The sequence below is a fragment of the Xiphophorus couchianus genome, chromosome 8 (assembly GCF_001444195.1).
Source record: "Xiphophorus couchianus chromosome 8, X_couchianus-1.0, whole genome shotgun sequence".
Classification (NCBI taxonomy): domain Eukaryota; kingdom Metazoa; phylum Chordata; class Actinopteri; order Cyprinodontiformes; family Poeciliidae; genus Xiphophorus; species Xiphophorus couchianus.
The window spans coordinates 12424032-12438327 of NC_040235.1; the positions used below are offsets into that span (position 1 = coordinate 12424032).

A 14296-nucleotide genomic window follows, 5' to 3' on the forward strand; every position below is an offset into this window, starting at 1 on the left:
GCAACCAGTTTGTACCGGACCAATCGTTCACTTAAACGAGTCGGTACATTTAGTCGGCTCAACCGCGACCGACCCATAGATAGTGGGCGGGTCCCTTCAAGGTTGCCAGAACACAGTCGAAACCTTAAAAAGGTCTTAAATTTATGTTTATATTTTAAGAATAGGGACATAACAACTACATGTTATATTTTCTACATTGTTTGTTCTGTTCTGTACTTGTAGTCTCACAGTTACGCTTATTTTTACTGAAACCCTAAGCTGTTTCATGGTAATGATCCGTCCCGAACGGAACGCCTTTTCGCCGTTCCTGTTCCTCCATAGGCTAAAAGGATAGTGGTGGACAGTGTGGGACCATGCTAAAGTTCACAACTAGTTTATGATTCATTTGTTCAACACCGAGTTGAGAGTTATCAAAGAGAACGAAGATCATGAGCGGGAATCGAGATCTCAGTTTCGATCCCAAAGGTATGTACGGACTTTAGCACCGATTCATTCAGGATATCATTCTGAGGATTTTGTTTACAACAGACTATATGACTGCTGTTCCAGTTTATTCAAACGTGAATGTTTGTTTTTCCTGTTCAGTGGGTAAAACACTGAAGCAAACGTGTCACAATGCTTAGTATGCAGCATGGTTTTACAATAAACACGCAGTCAGCTTGGCTTTCATGTGACTTGAGTTCCTATTGTTTTTTATATCTGCAAGTTGCGATATCAGCAGCTTTGCTCCTGAATGGCTGTTTGATGCGTTTCTTATAGTAATGTAAATTTTGAACGTCGCTTACATTTAATCTGTTTTCAGGAAGGTGCGAGTCTTCTTTATTGGCTAAAAATCTAATTAGTTCATCTGAAACTGTGGTCGAAAGAGAGCCAAGTCCCTTTAAAGTTTACTACAAGCTGTGTTGTTGAAACAGGAAACTCATGCAAGAACATACTCTGTCTGGTCAGAGGGGAATCAAAGTAGACACAGTGAAGCATGGGGTGGAGGCATTGTGATGATGGAATGTATTTTTATGGAGTTATGGAGTTAAAAACAAGATATGTATGGTATGTTATATGAAATGGCTTCCAACAAGATGACAAGCTAGAACTTAAGGGGGGTGAAGTACATCAAGATGAAGATGTGTATAAATGTGTCAACACACATTGAGTTACAGGGTTGCGATGTGACAAAATAGTATAGTATTATACAGACGATAAATTCTGCCCTTGTCATTCCTTTATATTGTTTTTTATCTGTTCTGCTTTTACCACCAGAGCATCAGCATCTGCGTTACAACCCGCTGAAGGATAGCTGGGTCTTGGTTTCGGCCCACCGCATGAAAAGACCCTGGGCTGGGCAGGTAGAAAAACCACCTGAGGAGCTCATACCTAGATATGATCCCCGCAACCCACTCTGCCCCGGCAACACGAGAGCCAATGGAGAGGTAGGAAGACTACCTTAAATAAGAATAGGTTTCAAAACAAATTAAAATTTGTTTTAATTTGTTGACTGCCGGGTTCCTAAGAGGAATGTTTAGTTCTCTAAAATGATATTGTCAAAAATAGCGCAGCTTATCATGCTCCCTTCTTCAGATACAAGGACCTACATGACTTATTGTAAGCCCTGGTACGACTGATTTCTTACATTTAAGTGTTCATCGTTTTCCAGGTAAATCCAAGCTACGACAGCACTTTTGTGTTTGAAAATGACTTCCCCGCTCTTCAGCCTGATGCTCCAGATCCTGGTGAGTGTTTGTGTTGAAGCAATATGTTACCCAGTATTAGAAATTGCAGAAGCAAGAATTCTGCTCTTATTTATTGTTGTAATGTCTTCATGTCCTAAAAAGATGTTTTTCTGGTCTTTAGGTTCAGATCAGCATCCGCTATTCCAGTCAAAAGCCGCCAGAGGTGTTTGGTAAGACAACAGCTTTTAGCCTGACAGGGGTAGTACACAAATAGTTGTATTACTTTACCTTCTTAAGACTAAGCCAAGTTATTTACATTTTAAAGCAACATTTCAGTTCTGTTCGAAAGAAATTTGTTTTTTACCAGGCTATTAAAGTAGTAACAAATAGTATAATTTTGTAAAATGTGAAAAACTTGTTTGCAAGTCTCTGTTATACTCTGAATTAGTTCCCTTCATTCTCTGCACACACACTCTATGTAGATTCAGATGTGGATCTTAAAACCACCAGCAGATGGGGATCTTTCCCCACATCTTGCCTTTTCAATTGGTGTTCACTAAATTAACTTTTTGTCATATTTTCTTTTTCTATGAATAATAACTAATTCCACCGTCATATAAAGTTTACGGTGACAGTATCCCTGTAGAGAGCTAAAAACTTTTTTTTTTTTTTGTAGAAATAATGTTTTCTTTTTCCTGCCATCCTGACCTCCCAGAACTTTTGTAGTCTTCTACAAATCATTTTTGAAGAAGTGACAAACTCAGCTTGCATTTTTTTTCTTTTTTATCTTGTCACAATGTGATTGTCTGTTTGTTGATAAAGCTCAAGAGCAATTCCCTGTTTTTGTGGGTCTACGCGGATGATTGTGGCTGACAACAGAGTTGCATAACAACTGAATAATAGATTAAATCAAACGTCTTCAGTGAGTGTGCTGGTGAAAAACTGAACTATGGGTTTAATTCCCTAGTGTTGGCAGATGTAGAGGCTGTCAGGTATTCGTACTGTGAAAAGCACTTGATTGACGTGTTGTGCTTTCTCTGTGTTGATTTTTTAAATATCAGAAGTTATTTTTTTCTGTGTTTTGGAGTCTGAGTGAGTCGAGGTTTTGTCTGTGTCGGATTTTTTTCCTCATGCAGTATCTGCGTGCATCTTCCTGTTGTGTTTGTCATGCAGTTTGTGTCTTTATTGAGGGTGAAAAAAAAAGGAAACTTTGAAAATAAGCTATAGCTTGTTGCCCTGGAGCAACTTTCACAGAGCCAATTAGTGAGGAAAACAGTACGGAAAACAGGATTTAAAGGATCTGGGTCATGGGAGACAAAGAAAAATGGGTTAAGGGGAGCGATAAGACAGACACTAATGATTTATTGTATTTTATTTTTTTTTCCAGTTATATGCTCCCAATTAACACCGCTGTGACAAAAAATGTGGTCACACTTTGTTTTGCTTTCTCATTTTAATTATCAGGTTCTTTAAAATTTCCTTGAAAGGTCAACTTATGCTGCAGGAATTAATTAAAGCTTTTGCTTAGACGGAGCTTGACCAATTTAATCAGTATGTAAAACAAATCTAAGTATAAAAGTAATGTTTCCTATATTTATTTAGACTTCTCAATTCCCAGTTTACTTCTCAGTTTGTTCTCATAAGTGTCAGTTTAATCAATACTCACCTGCTTCTGAAGCCGGAGTACCTGGAGAGATGCACAGAGAGAATATTCGATCTCCATGCAGAAAGGCTGGGACTCAAACTCAGGCCTTCTCACTGTGCTACCAACTGCACTGCTACTTCTCTATAAAAAGCATATATTCAATGTTCATAAAGCTCATTGCCTTAGATGTCTTCACACAAAGAATGTGAAGAGGGCATGCTAAATTTAGCTTTGTTTTTGGACATAAAGCTGTGCACAAAGAGGATGTAGAAGATGTTTTTTTTCTTTAATACATCCAGAATGAACAACACATTCATTCTGGATGTGTTGTTCTCTACTTCCAGCATCCTAGCAATAAACTACGGTAACATTTTGCAGACTTTATAATGGTCAGATACGTCTCTTTACCATGCTGCAAACTTGACAGATTTCTTGGACTGCCATTGTAGTAGTGTAGTATTCTAAAGAAGAAGCTGTTGCATAGCAGTCAATATATGTTGGTAGTTAGGTGTTTCCAATGAACTCTGTTCATAATTCACACACATATATATTTTTAAAATGATTTTCTGAAGAGTTCATGCCCCTGTTTTCATTCATCTGATGCCCATATAGACCAGTTAAATTATAAAATACAAAAGCTGCTCAAGCCAAATAATTTAATAACTTCCAGTTGATAGTTATGATTTTTGAAGTTAAAAAGTCAGATATGAAATGAATCCGTCTGCTGTGTGCAACTTCATTTGAATAATCCATCAATTCGTAACTGCCAGCTTGACATTTTGTACCTGATTTAAAGTAACTTTCTACCTATTGTCTACTTTAAGGGAAAGAGATTACTGGACTATAATTTATACCAACCTGTAAGAAATTGCTTCTTGTTTGGTGTGATCAGACATCATAGGGGATCAGAAACCAAATAAATGGAAATTGGGCTCCATGCAGTGTTTTCAGAAAATATAGAACTGAGTTATATTATACATACATTTTGAGCATTGGAGCTTTTGCAACAATTTATAATTTCATTAAAACTAAATGGCAGCAGATTTATATGTAATAGGGCATATGAATGGCCAAAGGAGACGAGACAACGAAATTGAAAAAACAAATACATTTCTGTGATAAAGAAATTTCAGTTTTCACACCCCTTTCATGTAGCAATAGTACATTTTACCTGGGTTGTGTTGTTTAAGTTTTAAATAAAACACATTTTTGATTAAGGGAAAATGGTTTGAGAGAGTTTACTTTAGGTCTTCAATATGTTAATCATATCAATAAATGCTTACTGTATACAGATTTTGACAAAATGAACAAAAAAAATGTCTGATAAAAAATATGTTTTGAACTGTTCTCTGGTCAAAATACTCTTATCTTTCTTTTTTTAATTGCTACTAAATATTTGTACATTGTGGTATTAGGATACAATTACAAAATGATTTTTGCCATATTGTCCACCCAGAGATTTGCTATACATTCACAGTAACTAGCAACACTTTTTTTTTTTTTGCTTTTAGAGTTCAACTGGATTTAAAAACACAAATGCTCAGAGCTCTCAGCTCTTGTAAGTCTTCTCATGAACCATTCATAAATACAGACCATTCATTTTTGCTTTGAGCATAAACACCAAAGTCGTATTCAATTATTGATCTCACACTAGCTGCTTTTCGTCCCAGAAGACTGCAACTGTCAATAGAAATGTAATATCTTTTTTACTCCGACATTCACGTTTGTTTGCCTGGGCGCTGTTTGCAAGCCTGATAACAAACAGTTGCATTAACAGTGAACTTTTCTTTTTTTTTTTCCCCCAAGCCCACAGAGACATTTAGGTGGTATGTTCAATTCATACTCAAATAATCTTTTTCTACAATACTACTATTACAAATACATTTTATTTAGAAGTGCCTTTCAGAATACTCAAGGACACCATACAGATCACACAGCGCAAGAAGAAACAACACAATTACATATGGTTTCAGATGGCTGAACTTACAGCATGGTTTTATTTAAACCCAGAATTGTAGATATGACTTCATATCAAGTTCAAATTATGTCGTTTTTTCTCTCTTAAAGTGTCTGTCAAAAATCTCATCCCATTTCTTCAATTTTAGAATTATAATAATAAAAATAAAAGCTTTGTGTTTCTCCATGAGAGTTTTGATAGAAAATTTGGTTGCACCAGCAATGTCACATTTTTGAGTACAGCCAGGTGGTTGCAGGTAAATATTGGAAAACCATTATATGATTATTAATTTATTAGGCATTTGTTTTCAGTTATATATTCTCAGCCAAGAAAGAGAGAGCGAGAGGGGAAATAAAAGCCTTGGGAAATTTTTTTAATAAAACTTATAAAACGTTTTCTCTCTAATCAGTTTGACTACCAGGCCAACCAGACACTATGGTCTACAAAACCCTGCACACATTGCAAACTCTTTGGAAATGTTAAAAATATTGTTTAGTGTACAGGTAAATTTGGCCACAAAGTGCACTTAATATTTGACACATAGGGTTTGTCCTACTGATTCCTTGTCCAATCTGGTTCTTTTAATAGGTTTCACTTCTGCACAAAAAGGTTTTCTCACAGTCTCGCAATTTTTGACATAAATAGGGAAGTTTCAGCACTGCCTGAAACCGTCAGTTTCAGGCAGTGCTGAGATTGAGATTGAGAATATATAAATGTGCAAGAAACTTTTTTTTTCCTCTTCTTGAAGATAGCTGCCTGTTTGTGAGGCTTGAAGAATGATCCATCATATGTTTAATAAAGGATTAATTTAAGTTTGTGATCCAAACATAGTCATGTTTTCAGTTTACCATTTTAGCCAACAGCCTGAGCTTCAGCAATGCAATATGAAAAACATCTCAAAGTAGGCATGCAGTAGTATCCAGAGCAGTGATCTCACTTCACAACAGAGATGCAAACAGCACTCCTGCAGATTATCAATTTAACCAGGCCAAGTAGATCAGTGATAGCACTGGCATGTTTTTTACTTATTAATATCTACCAGAACCACAGCAGAAAACTCAGGATAAATAATAGACGCACCAAGAGGAACAGAGAGAGCGAGAGGGAATAGATTCTGATGAGGTGCGTGAGCTTGAACAGAATTGTTAGACATGCACCTTCAATAGTGATGGATTAAAGAAAGGAAACACTGACTCACCTGACAAAGACAGAAAAGGCCTTAAAATACGCACATTTTATTTCAGCCGTTAATATTACATCCAAAAGTGATGCAGCTTACCAGTTTAACATTGCACAAGGCTGGAGATAATCCTGAGGTATAGGCTGCTCCCATCTTGTGTTTTATAGTCTTCTGCGGTGCAGCAACAGGTTTTCTACAGGACTCGAGGGCTCTGAAAGCCATGGCAGAAGCTTGTGCACCTAGTGTCTGATAAACCATTTTGGGGTAGATTTAAAGAGCTCATGATGCTTTATGTAACAATCAGAGTATCAGGGGCACCTGGAAAAGAAACAACCAACCTATAGCCATCATCTGGTGGGAATGAGGTTTTTTGAGGTAGGTTCATTTCTAAAAAGCTCAATCTTGGTCTTAGTGACCAAAGCACATTGTCCCAGCAACAGCAGAAAATAACATTTTCTGTCATGCCCACCAAAAAAGAACAATTGGCTTTTAGATGGCAGGATAAATTTGGTTTCTCACCCAACCTTATTTGTCACAATCCCAAAAGTTTTGTTCTCCTGACACAAGGAGATTAGTTGTCTCTGTGAAAAAATTGTCAAGCTTTATATTCAGACAGAATGGGCATTTAGAGTCCTGCTTACTGATTTTTATCCTTATATGTTGTTACATGATTACTATTTCTTCCCTATTCTCTGTGTCATGTTTAGTAAGGTCATGTGCTTCCACCCCTGGTCTGATGTCACCCTCCCTCTGATGAAAAAAGAAGAGATTATCAAGGTGATTGATAAATGGGCTGAAATTGTAGAGGAACTCGGTGCTACGTATCCATGGGTTCAGGTGCATAAAACACACACTTCTTTCACTGCTATTTATTTTCACTCACCTCATCTAACTTTCTCTGACATTGCAGAGCTGTAAAAAGTTCACATCACAAATTTCACAACATTTTCCATTCAGTTATTTTGTATTTTAAAGGCGTTTCCATTGAACTCGGTGAAACTTTAATGGTGCTTCTGTGCAAACTCACTTATTCAGAAAGACAGATGTACGAAAACATGGATTAAGGTGCATAACTACCTGAAAATCACTTCCTGTGGGAACAGAAAAAAATCTTTTGTGTGAAAACAGTTTTGTTTTTTCAAACTTCAGGTGCTGCTATGTTCCAAGAGAATAAATTACTTTCATAAATAATTCGCTTTACCATAGGTGTTGAATTTAAACCAGATCCCAAACTGTTTTCACTCACATTCGCATGTCAGCCAACACCATAAAGAAAAAAATCTTCTCAGAAATATCCAAAATGCTCTTGGGTATGGTAATTTAACTTGACAAAAAAGCACATTGTATCATCTACACCTGAAATATACATGGACTCCCACCTTCTGTCTGCAGATTTTTGAAAATAAGGGAGCAATGATGGGTTGTTCGAATCCACATCCTCACTGTCAGGTAAGGCGAGCACCTGAACACCACATTCTCACACTGAGTGAATTCTACACACATATTTACCATTCTATTCTATTTATTGTGTGTGATGGTATTCTAAACTGTGTCGCCTACTTAGCCTGTCACATTTCAGCTATTTTATGTTTTTTAAAAACACTTGAATACATGTTCAAGTTTACGCTAGTAGCAGTGTTTGTTGGCACCCATGTCTAAAAGTTATAAAGTTAAAAACCCATCTGTTTCACTTAAATGGCTGAGAGAAATGTACTAAGTATGCCCATACACTGAAACACATGAAAATATAATTTGTGAATTATAGTTTTTAGGTCACATTTCAATTATTAGTATGGATGCAAGCCATTCTTTTTGGTTTTGCTTATTTTTCTTTATGTGGCATAATTGCTGGAATTAATAATTGTACATACATCAGAGATTGGACTTTGCCAAAAAGTATGAAATTTGGCTGCTGCAACAAAAGCTAAACTTATTTTAAAACTTTTTATACATCTTTCACAGAGTTTCTCTAAACTTGGATTACTTTACACTTTAATAACTATTAGAAGAAAATAAGGCTACTGATTTTACAATATCTTTGAAATTGTAGAGTGTTGTAGAATAAGTTAATCCCCCTGGTATTGTGCCAGTTACAAAAAGTATTGTCAGGTCTTAATTACTGCTCAATATCTACACCATATGCAAAAATTGAGGGTCTACTCTAGGCTTATAGATACTTTGTAGACATAATAACATTATTCCTTTTATTTAGTATGTCTTTATATAGAAAAATTCTGTGTTCAAGTTTAGAAATTCATGAGGGGCCGCTGCTTTCAAAATGCAGAATGAGTTTAAAAATGACATAAAACAACACTTATCACATACACACCTTTATCTACAAGGGCCCTAATTTGCAGCTCCTTCACACACCACTGAAGAATTACAAATGTGTAAGAAAAACACGTCCAGGTTTTGAAGTCAGAAATGTCGCAGCGTCGGAGCTGTTAATTGAGTCCTCATCCAGAAATCAGATGCAGCTGTGCAGCATTGCCACATTATGCGTAAGGGGGTATGCATAGTCACACCTATATTACAGCTTGGATGCTTTGCTCGTCTTCATGTTTTTCTTTCTGGCACGGTAATTTAGAAAACTCAATTCGGGGACAGAGACATTTCTTGTCAAACTGTTTCTTAAAAGTATGACGCAGAAAAGGTGCAAAAAGATGCATGGAGGCAAAGGATTTAATTTAATATGTTACGTTATTCACAAAAAAGACTGATAAATTAAAGCTGCCTACAAGTCTACTATAGATCATTTGTGAGGATAGTCTTACCTGTTGAACTTTTTGCTTTTTTATCACATTACATCCCCAAACTTCAGTGTATTTTTTTGGAGATTTTATGTAATAGATAAACACAAAGTTGGGAGTAATTATGAAGTAGAAAGAAAATGATGAATGGTTTCCTGACGACGAACTTGGCATGGAGTGCATTAATCAGAGAAGTAACCAAAAAACCCATGGGAACACTGAATCAGCTACAAAGATCCACAGCTGAGGGTAGAACAATCTGTCAACAGTTATCCACGCCACATGTCTGGTCTTTGGGGAAGAGCTGCCTGAAGAAAGCCATTAGAGGTCCTGTTTCCAGTTTGTCACAACCCACAACCTTGAAGAAGGTGCCCTGGTCCTGTTGCGACCAAATTTGACAGCAACCCTAATTAGTGGACCTTGAGACAGGATGGCTGTCAAGCCATCTGTCACAGCCTATCTATTTGATCTGTTGTTTGTTGTTATCCTTTGCTCTTTATAAAGATGGTGGTGCTTTATTTCTTTATGATCTTGAAACACCTCTAAATGTTGCAACAAATGAAGGACTCCTGTTAAGATATTCTCTGTGTGGTGAAACACTATTATCCCTTCCTGCTTGGTAGCTGGTATCTCAGCTGAGATTTGTTATGTCCCATGTACATCTTCCCTTTAAAAGCACCCAAGAAAAGGGGTGTGTGTGCGTGTGCAGGCGTGTGCGGGGGTGTGTGTGTGTGTGTTTGGTGGTTTAGACTAGTCACTCCTTGCAATTCCTAGAACTAGAAAACACAAACATGTAACAGCTATGCTGGGTTCCTGTTCAAAACAGGATTGTTCCACCATATTTAAAGGTCTTTTAAATTATTAAACATCTACAAAAACACAAAGCTCAAACAAGCAGAAGTTTTGAGGTCTTCTAAGGTTCAAACTAAAAATTAAAGGTGGTTATTTCTTTTCTGTTTCTGTTGTCCCAAATCTACCAAATAATTTACCAGTCCGCATGAGAGCTGCTTATTGTCTAGAAGCTTTTAAGGTGCAAAAGTTCAATTTTACCCTTTAGGCCTTGAATGAAAAAAACCCAAAACTTTGAGATCTTTATTTTTAGTAATGCAATCTTTATATTGTAAAACCTTTATTTTAAAATGCTAAGTTTCTTATTGCACCTGCCATGCAGCATTTTGGTGCAATATTGAATAGTTTAGATCAGTGGCATCCAAAATCAGTCCTCAAGGGCTGGTATCCTGCATGCATGGACACCCATTTAGATTAAAGCTTATTAATGTGGTAGAATGGTCCAGTCAAAGTACAGGCTTAGACCCATTTGAGAATCGGTGAAAAGACTTGCACTTTTCTGTTGACATATGCTGTGCTCAACCTCAGCTATTTTGCAAAGAAGACATGAGATGTGGAAAGCTTGTAGAGATGCACACCAAAGTACTTGCAGCTGTAATTTCAGAGAACCATGCTTCCTTAAAGTATTGATTCAGGGGCTGGAATACAAATGCATTCTACACATTTCCGGTTTTAATGAACATTTCTGACAACCTTCTATCTTCTTTTTTCCTTTAGCTTCACACTAATGCACTGCTTTATGTTAACCTTTTACTTTAAAAGTTTGAAAAATACAAATTTATAGAATACCAAGTATCAAACATAAGTTGAAAAATGCATACTTAAACTCGTAAATGTACGTTAGAGTTTCTATAGCAATTAAGTAAATCTACACAATGACAAAAAACAGGTCTTCAGTGATCAATAATTAAAAAGTTGTCTTCTCATTCCTCATCCTAAAATATCTATTTTCTTCCCAACTTCTGAATGATTCCTATAAATGTACACTGCTCAAAAAAATAAAGGGAACACTTAAACAGGTGTTTAACACTTAAAGTGTTCCCTTTATTTTTTTGAGCAGTATAGTTAGATGTGGATGACGAAGACAAACCCAGAGCCTAACTGAGTCTGTTCTGTTGTTTTGACAAGATTGTAGAAATTACCACCAGATGGCAGTATGTCACTGGAGAAAAATATGGTTAAATAGATTACAAAGTATAGCTGTAAGGTGAAAATCCTGTCTAATTTTAAATTATGATGTATACATATCTTTTCATATCAATATTTCATTTTGCCTGGTTTAGTTGTAAGGAATCAATAGCTTCAATTTTTGTCCACCTGGAATACAATTTGGGTCCAGTCTGTGAGAGAACTTTGAATACATTTATGTAGTTTGGTTTCTCTTTTAAAAGAATTTTACTTCCTTATTATATTTGTCAGCGCATTAAAATCCATGTGTTTGCACAGTCACGTCCCTCCCACCCGCACCCCCATGGTGAAAACCTTAGAAGCATTGATGTAAAACTTTGACTAACAAGAAACAAAAAAATCTTAATCCTGTTTTGTAGGCGGCATGGCTTCTGATAACTTTGGTCTCACAGGATCAGAGAGGAAGAAGGAAAACATATGCTTCTTGAATAGTAATAGCCCTTTTTAACTCCAGTAGCCATCAGTGGATATGCGGTTCTCTGTGTAGTGTTGCATTTGCTTACATGAGCAGCAACATTGAAGTTAACAGACTTATGGAATTGAAATATCTATCAAAAGAAATACCTTTCTCAGAAGTTGTATCTTCTAGTAAAGGATTATATTTTGGTTTCTCTTGGATGTGTTATCTGGACTTTGCATGATGAAACAACTGTTGTCGGGTAGATATATTATTGCATGTAAAGACAGAGGTGAACCAATAGCCTAAGGACCAGTTTTAAGAGCCCAATATTCAAATAGTCCTTGTTACACATGCCTGTAGTCTTTTAGCTGGTCAGTGTTTGTGCATTCTATTTACATCATCTATAGCTGTTTTGTTTTTGCCTCTGCATAATTTGGTTCCAAAATCCACCTTTTGCTAGAACACATTACTTTACACATCCATCCATCCATCCATCCATCCATTTTCTGTTCACCCTTGTCCCTAATGGGGTCGGGAGGGTTGCTGGTGCCCATCTCCAGCTACGTTCCGGGCGAGAGGCGGGGTACACCCTGGACAGGTCGCCAGTCTGTCGCAGGGCAACACAGAGACATACAGGACAAACAACCATGCACACACACACTCACACCTAGGGAGAATTTAGAGAAACCAATTGACCTGACAGTCATGTTTTTGGACTGTGGGAGGAAGCCGGAGTACCCGGAGAGAACCCACGCATGCACAGGGAGAACATGCAAACTCCATGCAGAAAGACCCCGGCCGGGAATCGAACCCAGGACCTTCTTGCTGCAAGGCAACAGTGCTACCAACTGCGCCACTGTGCAGCCCTACTTTACACATGTCAACAGTAATTATAAGAAGAATGGAAAGATAGCTGGGATAAATAAAAATAATACAAAATTAATATTTTCTGACTTATAATGAATGAGACCATATATAGGTGTGGTGTGGTTGAAGTGAACTCTGGCGAGGTTCAAATGCATGTGTGGATGGCAAGCAAGACGGAGACAGCTCCTAAAGCAGGAAGCCAACTATAGGGCATTCTGGGTAACTACAGCCAAAACAAACGTGCAAGTTTAGCACCCATGGGAGAAATGGCTCAAAGTCTTTTGCCAAAGACAAAAGGAAAATCCTTAAACCATTAAAATCTCACGCCACTCCATATTGGTTTACATTTTGTGAGGAAGGAAGTTGCGCTCAGTTGTTTCCTTTAGTGGTCATTGGTGCAGCGCCACCACTAGCCAGGGGGTAAACCGGTTTTGCTAAGGGTTTAGTTTGTTTGACACAGTACAGTGCAAAAGTGAACTGCATCAGCTGAAAATGTAAAGAAAATGCAAATTTGGTACCCATTCAAACCATGTCTACTGAACTATCATTTCTGAAAACACCCCAAATGTATTTCACAATTTGATGATGGTAATCCCCCCACAAAGTAGATTACTACTTCATCTTTGCTCAGAGAGAGCCTATATAGTTTTCTGCGTGTGTCTGCTGTTTGCCGTTTTGCATAAGTATGAGTAGATAAGAGTGGATTTTAATTTTATGAACCCCGAATACCTCTTGTTCAAAATTTCATTTTTTTCATGTTCTAAATTATCTTGCAGCCCAGAGTCTGTAGTTGAATCGTGGGGTTGTTTTGTACTGCTTGTCTGCTTTAATGCCCATTAAAATGCTATAAAGCTAAAACCCGAATTGTGCAAATGTCTTCTGTTATGTTTATTGTTGCCCATAAAAAGCTTTCTGAAATGTGATAGAAATGTGTTATGAGGGCCAAAGAATGTAGGGATATAGTACAGCCACACCAAAATGCAAAGCAGTGTTCCTGTCTGTAAAGCGAATAGAGCTGAATATTTCTTTTCAGATATGTGTTATCTTGTGCTTTGAAGCATCGTGCATAATTTTCTCCAGGGATGCTAAATTGGAGAAATTGCCAGCATCTCATTTAAGGTGAATGCAGTCTGATAAGGAGCACCAGTTGGTGGCTGATGAGAGCAATGCTGGAACAATGTGTTTGTTTCAGTTAGCAATCAGTGTGGCTGATTTAAATGTGTCTTTTGTTTTAGTGTTATCATAACAGATAGAGGCGCAACTTTGCGTGTGCATGCGTGTGTGCGTGTTTCTTTGAATGCGAATGAATATGCAATAATATGCTGATGCTTAAGAGATCAGCTTTAAAGAATTAGCTCATTTAGTGATGTGGTTGGTTTTCTCTTTACATGTACAAGTGAACTAAAAACATGTGTAACATATTAGATGCATATCATATTTCCACATTTAAGTTGTCTTATATAATTGAAATAGAACGTCCGGACCGAATGCGCAAAGGAGAATACAGAGCTTAATAACAAAGCCTACAGTGTGACAAGAGGTGGGCAGGCAGTCAATACTAATCTGGGAGGAGAGATTCAGAAGCGTCTTCAAAAAGACATTCTGGTTGAGGAAATGGGAAGGGAATGGAACAGGGAGGAGCATAATCAGGAGATGTGAAAAAGGTGGCAGACAGGGGGCATTTGAAGGTGGATAAAATGAAGGTGCCATTGGAGGGTATATGTGTTGGAATTCTAATGAGGAACAAAGACCCAGATAACTTTTTTTCCCCCCTGTGACTTCTAATGCAGGGT

General features: G+C 37.3%; 1 protein-coding gene across 1 annotated transcript in view; it reads left to right on the forward strand.

Moving 5' to 3' along the window:
• The first annotated feature begins 70 nt into the window (after positions 1–70).
• The window catches only part of galt (galactose-1-phosphate uridylyltransferase), a 30940-nt gene continuing 16714 nt past the window's right edge, over positions 71–14296 (forward strand). Inside the window, exons 1-6 of the mRNA XM_028025159.1 lie at positions 71–465; positions 1258–1427; positions 1652–1727; positions 1849–1897; positions 7157–7286; positions 7842–7898. Coding sequence (XP_027880960.1) covers positions 429–465; positions 1258–1427; positions 1652–1727; positions 1849–1897; positions 7157–7286; positions 7842–7898 — 519 coding nt within the window. The 5' untranslated portion in view covers positions 71–428. The remainder of the gene's footprint in view (positions 466–1257; positions 1428–1651; positions 1728–1848; positions 1898–7156; positions 7287–7841; positions 7899–14296) is intronic.